At 38.4% G+C, this 6,916-nt stretch overlaps 1 protein-coding gene across 1 annotated transcript; it reads right to left on the bottom strand.

Moving 5' to 3' along the window:
* Positions 1-95: 95 nt before the first annotated feature.
* LOC104959159 (26S proteasome non-ATPase regulatory subunit 4-like) lies at positions 96-4,057 on the bottom strand. The gene is made up of 10 exons (XM_010787022.1): positions 3,984-4,057; positions 2,829-2,969; positions 2,627-2,741; positions 2,293-2,379; positions 2,109-2,177; positions 1,773-1,988; positions 1,453-1,561; positions 1,221-1,358; positions 637-692; positions 96-545 (listed from the first exon to the last, which is right to left on the bottom strand). The coding sequence occupies exons 1-10, from the start codon at positions 4,007-4,009 to the stop codon at positions 375-377; spliced, it is 1,128 nt and encodes a 375-aa protein (XP_010785324.1). The 5' UTR covers positions 4,010-4,057; the 3' UTR covers positions 96-374.
* Positions 4,058-6,916: the final 2,859 nt, after the last annotated feature.

Here is a 6,916-nt window from a genome sequence, read left to right as displayed (position 1 = left end):
GCTAGCTGCGTTATATACCAGTGGCGTCTTTAACTTGATATGTTTGGGTATTGTGTATTAGTTAATACATTTTCTGCATCAGATGAAAAGCCCCATTGTATTCTGTACATTTATTGAGGAAATCTGCTCATTTACTCAGTGCTTATATTACAAAATATTCAAAAGTAACCATATCTGCTTGACACAAAACAATGAAATCACAACAGTCCTTTAACTTAAAGTTGAAAAAAGGCAAATATTTGTACAGTTAACAGAGCTATATAAACAGAAATGTAACTAATTGGTTCCTGTACTGAGGAGAGTACTGCTAATGATGACACATGACATGCAATCTTCTGTTTTTTTTAATATATTAAGGTTGTCTCTTTGGATGTTCATTTCTTCTTTTCCTCATCCTTCTTGGTGTCAGATTTGGAGCCTGTCTGAGATGCCAGAGAGCCCATGGCGTTTCGGATGGCCTCGTTATTAGGGTCTACGCCAGGAAGGTTTTCCAGGACGCTCTGAAGGAACTCAGGATCCTGCATTACATCGTAGTCCTCTTCATCCTGGACACAGAAAATTACACATTTTATCTGTTATCACACACTTCCAACTGATGAAAATGAGAAATGAGAATAAATAAAGACTTGTCCTTACCTTAGCCTTACTGGAGTCCATGTCAGCTCCTGTGTCCATGTCCTCAGCACCAAACTCTGCAAGATAAATGAAACAGAAATGTTGCCGTCATTTTTGGTCTGGGCTTTTTAATGAACTGCAATGCAAAAATAGGAAAATTTCAAACTGCGTCTAATATCTAGATATAAATAAAAGTATTGCATATTTGTTCTGTAATGCTTCATTGAGTACACACATTGCATTCAAATTTGTAAATGTTGACCCAAGACCAGTACAAACTGTTTTAGCCAATTGTTGTTGACTCATTTATCACATTTAAAATATGTGGATATGTTTTTCTAGGCTCCAAAGTATCCACCTGGCCAGGGCCACTACAGACAAACCAATCACTGTAATGTCAGCAAGTCAAGGTAATATTTATTTAAGTTTGGCTGTGGCTTATTTTAGATAAGAAAATACAAAGTATACATGTAAAATATATACAGGACACCAGCTACATCAACTGATTCTTCCTCCATTCCGCCTTAAACATTGTATTATATTGTGGATGTGATGCGTACTAAGTCTCAGCTTGTTTTAGGGAAAACTAGAAATCTATGATTAACCTGCTCCATCTCCCTGCATGGACATCTGCAGAGCGTAGGCGATCTGTTCGTCCTCTGTCATGCGGCTGAAGTCTGGGATAGCTGGTGTGGATGATTCTGTTTGGGGAACAGACATTTTCAACAGGGCATCCTCAGACTCTGGAACAGAAAGAGGGGAAAACACACTGTGTGAACACACTCCCGCTCGGGGTAAAATGTCTCTTCTGAAGTAATATTGGCAGAATGTTCTCACCATCAGCAGCAGGAGAGGGAATGCCAGCTTCAGCAGCGGATGCGACAGCGACTCTGCGAGCTTCATCCTCCTGTCGTTGTCTCTGCTCCTCCATAGACACCCTCAAAGCCTGACGATAAGAGAGGAAGAAACAGTCTAATACAAAACAAGTAGCATTACAACACACAAATATACAATGAAGACAGAACAAAATGTTGGTGTTGAAGGCAGTTGTAAAGAAAACAGCAAAAGGGATGACTAGTCCTAAGGATTTTAGACACAAAATGCAAGAAGAGTTTGGATTACAATAAACACAACAGCATCTTTCCCTGCTCTCTTACCAAGGCCAGCTCCGGGTCTGCACTGGGATCCACTCCAAACTCAAAGTCTCCGGCGCCCAGGCCCAACGCAGCCCCCCCCTCTCCAGCCAGGATGGGTGAGGATAGCAGGGCATCAGCCAGACTGGGCCCTGGAGGCACTGTGACCAGGTGGGAGCCAGCTCCCTCTTTGCCATTCAGTGTGTTTATGAAGGACGTTAGCTTCTCTGTGTTCATCTCCTACATCGGTGAGAAAGAAGAAAGTTAGCATGAGGACTAGACAAGGTATCAGAGAAACCAAGAACAATACAGCACATTATATTATGATTAAGTGTGGGTCAAATATGAATGAAAAAATACCTCCTCTCCAAAGTTAATGATATCCACATTGACCTTTTCCTTCTTTAGACGCTTTGCCATTTTGACCATCTACAAGAAAATAAAAATACGTAAGTGACAGATACACATTCTGTAAAAGTCTTCTGCCTGGTAGTCAGTATCAAAGCATGCGTAAAATGTTGACTAATGTCAGAATGCCGCTCACATCTTTGTCATTGTCCTCCACCGGGCTGCCAACAAAAGCAATAATGCGCATCCTGTGATTTTTGCCCTGTCTGTGCTTCAGCGCCAACTAGAGAGAGAACCATACAAAATATTAACTGACAAAATGCGTTTAAGTGACAAATAGGACAAAATATATTTTTCAACAAAGAAATGTTTCCATTTGATGCAAGAAAAGCACAGGTGTTATTACATAATGACGGTTGCATTATATTTATGCATATACATATGTTCCTAAAATTTCACCTTGCACATCTTTTTTAGCTACTTTTTCGGTTCAGGATGAACGCAGTGTGTTATGAAGTTCATAAACTCACATGTGCCACCCTGATGCCGGTGCAGAAGCTAATGTTCCCGATAGGCTGCACAGCATGTAGCTTTGACAGTATCCTGCCTGTGTCTGGTGTCAGCGTAGTCAGCACCTCACAGTTGCTGAATGGGGAAATAACACTTTTGTAATTAATTTCAGTTACATATGTTAATGTCACTAAACTCATTTTAAAACACAGTGCCTCTTACTTTGCCATGGTGATGAGGCCCACGTTGTTTTCAGGGTTGGTGCGAGTCTTCGAGTGACAAACCATATTAACTGCATCCTGCTGGGCCTGTAGTCTGGTGGGCAGAAAGTCTCCATTGCGCATATACTCACTGTTGTCCACACTAAGAAATGATAAGAAAAAATAAGCATTGTTAAAGATGTATATTCCATTGATTTGACAAATATGTGTACATTACAGACCACAATTAATACGACAAGAACACTGTTTAAGTGTTTTAAGGGGCAGACACTGAAACAGTTCGTTATAATAGCAGTTTTCAATGAATTAATTTAGCAAAACAGAAAATGACAACCATTCAATAGTTTCAGCTTCTCTAAAAGTGAGGATTTGCAGCTTTACGTTGTACATTTGAGAGTCTTGGATTAATGTTGGACAAAGACAAGCATTGTGAACACATTGTTTGGGGAAATATGATTGTCACTTTTTTGGGAATTTAAAGAGAAGAAAACAACATTATATTAAAAAATGAAGGACACGTTTATTGTTATAGCCCGAGTGAACACAACGGGTCATTTAATTGAATGGAAATCAATGCAAAAAGCTCTGCAGTACTGCTGCCTATGAAACGTTTTATTGACATTGTTTAATAAAACAAGGTATTTCATGTTGTGTCTTGCGTTTAACTGCATGCAACATTGACAGAGAGAATGTATTTAGGATAACTGGATAACACGGCAGCATGGTTGGACAAAGAAACTGAAACAACAGAGCGATGCATGTTATGACAAAGACAGTAGGTAGTATTGTTGTTAGCTAGCTAATGCTAAGGCTTTAAAGCCATGTTATTTAATTTGAAGCACACTATTTACTTTAAAGTTGCGTCACATCAACCTGAGTTAGCGACACTACATTGTTTTCTCGTTTTTTTAAGTATAACTTGTCAAATAACGTAGATAACAAGTCGTTTTGTGTGCTGGAAGCTGCAACTGACTAACGTTAGCTAGGTTATAGTGACTCAGGAAATAGCTTAAGCACCTTAAATCATAAACAAAACAAGCAAACCTGTACAGTTCAGGCAAACTATATCAAAACATGCTTATTTAGTTACCGACCGTTTTTTGAATAAAGTTAGCAGTCTTAATATTTAACTCAAAACATATTTGTAATTTCTTACCAGACCATAGTACTTTCAAGCACCATCTTGAAGTCTGTGGTTTACTACGTCATCGGGTGGGTTTATGGGTAATGGTGTTTTTTCATAATGAAAGAAACAACTTGAATGATGATTTATAATAAAAATGCAATCATTGGGTTGAATCATGTGAGCAGAAGGTGCCCTGTAATGAAAAAAGGCCTTCTTTACTACTGCAACAATGATGCGAGTGTCCCAGGCTATGTCCCTTGATACAAAGCTGTTTGATTTAGTTTATAGTTGGGAAATGGTCCACAGTACTCCATAATAAACATTGCTACAAAATATGTCCAAAAAAAAATCAGGAGAAAAATGCAATCATTGGGTCGAATCATAGCTCGATTAGGAACACTGACCTTTAATTTTCTTTTAACCAGTTATGTGAAGATTACTAAAAAGCCAGGGGCAAAGATTAAAATGGGCACTTATTTGAGCCATAGGATGTGTAACGTGACAAGAACTCTCAATGAAGCAGATGGATGTTCAAAGAGAATGTATGCCTACTCAATGATAATTATTGGATAGCCTACTTCTACAGGGGCACTGTCAAATAGTTAAGGCACACAAACAAACACAAATTCATGCATGCATATTGCATATGTATACTTAGATAGATAGATAGATAGATAGATAGATAGATAGATAGATAATGGGAAATGTTTGCGTTGCAGCAGCATAAAAAACACAAGGCGATAAGAGAAATTAAGACACAAGAAATAAACAGTCCAAAATATTTCAGAAATAGAAACAATAAAAAAAAGTTAAGGTTTAGTTTATCAAATATAAAAAATATATACACATGTGGAAAATATACAAGTTTAAATATAAATACTTATAAAGGGTTGCACATGTGAGCATAAGGTGCCCTGTAATGAANGGCAGATATGTGCAAAAGATTAAGGAAGCCCTGAGAGGCAATTAAGTAGAAATCTGCAAATCTATTTTTAAGACAGATCAAAATGATTTTCTCTTCTTTCAAAGAAGAGAAAATCATTTTGATCTGTCTTAAAAATAGATTTGCAGATTTCTACTTAATTGCCTCTCAGGGCTTCCTTAATCTTTTGCACATATCTGCCATGAGTATTGGTCGGCACAGCAAAGATATGATGCATTGTTGCATAACCAAAACTAACAACTCCTTTTGAACTTCCTCTTTTAAAGTGTCTTTTCTTTATGGTTTCTTTTTCTGTTCCTGATCATGTATCGGGTCATATCTCACATTTACATCTCTGACATCCCCTAATTATGCAGATTTTGTGATTGCTCTCAAACTCAGTCATTTGCTCCTTCAGAAAGGCTATGCTGTATCTGTGTGTGTAAAGCCTCCAGATTGAACTCGACTGCAGTGTTTAGCAACTCATTCTCTTTGTTTTCTCTGACCTTTGTGAAAGTGTGTGTGTTGAGAGGTGGAGGAGTTAGGTAAGTCTGGGGTACCCTGTACATTTCTCATCACGTAGGTAACTAATGTTAAGACACACTAGGTTAGCGGATTGTTGCCACCCCTGTATTCTGTTTTGTCCAATTCTGAGTAGTTCAGTTATTGAGGGTTTTTGTTTGAGTTTTGGTTTCAAAGGATAGATGTAGAGATAGGCCTGGTTTTCTTATCCTTGGTTCTTTTGTTTGGCACAATCTCCTTTGACTCCTCCTCCTCCTCACACACAGAGTATTTCTGTTCAATTTCTGTTCAGTTCAAGGGTTACAAGAAATAAACCTTTTGTCAACCTTTACGCTGACTCCCACATTTTTATTGGTTGTAGTGTGTTATTGTCTCCAGGTCCCCAAGACCTTAGTGGGGACATAACACAAATACGAGAGTAGTTCATTGCCCTTTTAGTACACACACACTCTTGTCCTTTACTCTGATTTGTTTGCCTTTTGCCTGTAAATCAGATATTTTAGAATAGAAGCTATACAGACAAGGCAGAAAAGCAAATTCACTAATGTATGAGCAGTGTTTAGATTGATATATTTCGAAGATATGTTTAAAAAAAGGAAAACCAACTCCCCTCCTTCCCCCAGTTTGAGTGCAGCTTAACAAACACAACCAAGGTTGTGAAAGCACATTTATAGTGCAGGTAGGTGTGCAGAGTGTTGGCAGCACAATTATTGGTACATGCTGCTAATAGAGTTATTCCCTGAATTTAGAAAAAAAAACTTCTGAAGAAAACTAAAACGTATTAATAAGTCTAAAACAAGGAAGAGTAGTGTAGATTGAATGATTTATAAATATGTTCATGTTCTGTGATCTGAAATCGACCTGTCAAATAAATAAAACTTTTGCTAATCTGCATTTTATGCTCAAGCGAAATCAAAGCAGGCTGCTACAGAGTTCAGTTTAATCTGTCTAATTTTATCAAAATCAAATCAACACATAATGACAGTCTCAAGAGCTCCTGTGGGTTACATTGATGTTAGCAAAAAAAAACACACAAACATTGTTTTCAACACTAAAAAGGTTAGTTAGTGAGTTAGTAAAATGTTCCACTTTTCAAAGTATTTACCACACTGTTTTTGACGTCCCACCGATACCGTACAACATGTTTTTTTGGCTGTATAAATTAAATCTGGTAGCTTACCTTTTTTGGGACAGGTCCCGTCGAAAATACCGTGGACCGGTGTGGCGCACAGGGCACACAGTAAAGGGAGAAAAATCCGCATTTTTGCGCACAAGTCTCCCTTCACCGAGTCCTCACACCATCACTCACAAGCATCGGAGACCGTTGTGACTCCCATCTAACTTCACAAGATCAACATCTGACGGTCCTCCTCTGGCTTCTCAAAGCAGTTACCGGCCGCCTCTGGTTTCAGCAGTCCGCTGTCAGTAAGATCCGTTATTGTGAAATCCCAGCTCTCTTCCCCTTGTTCAGCCTGTTGCACAGAGGAAATCCTCCTGAGTGTCAAAAATAAAACCCCAA

Source organism: Notothenia coriiceps, unplaced genomic scaffold (assembly GCF_000735185.1).
Source record: "Notothenia coriiceps isolate Sejong01 unplaced genomic scaffold, NC01 NC01_scaffold00029967, whole genome shotgun sequence".
Lineage (NCBI taxonomy): Eukaryota > Metazoa > Chordata > Actinopteri > Perciformes > Nototheniidae > Notothenia > Notothenia coriiceps.
This window is presented reverse-complemented; position numbering and strand designations above follow the sequence as displayed.

Coding starts and splice junctions, on each gene's coding strand:
- LOC104959159 (XM_010787022.1), bottom strand. CDS start 4,009: ATGGTGCTTGAAAGTACTATGGTCTG. Junction 2,178..2,292: donor TGGAGGACAATGACAAAGAT/GTGAGCGGCATT, acceptor ATTTTCTTGTAG/ATGGTCAAAATGGCAAAGCG. Junction 1,562..1,772: donor CAGACCCGGAGCTGGCCTTG/GTAAGAGAGCAG, acceptor TCTTATCGTCAG/GCTTTGAGGGTGTCTATGGA.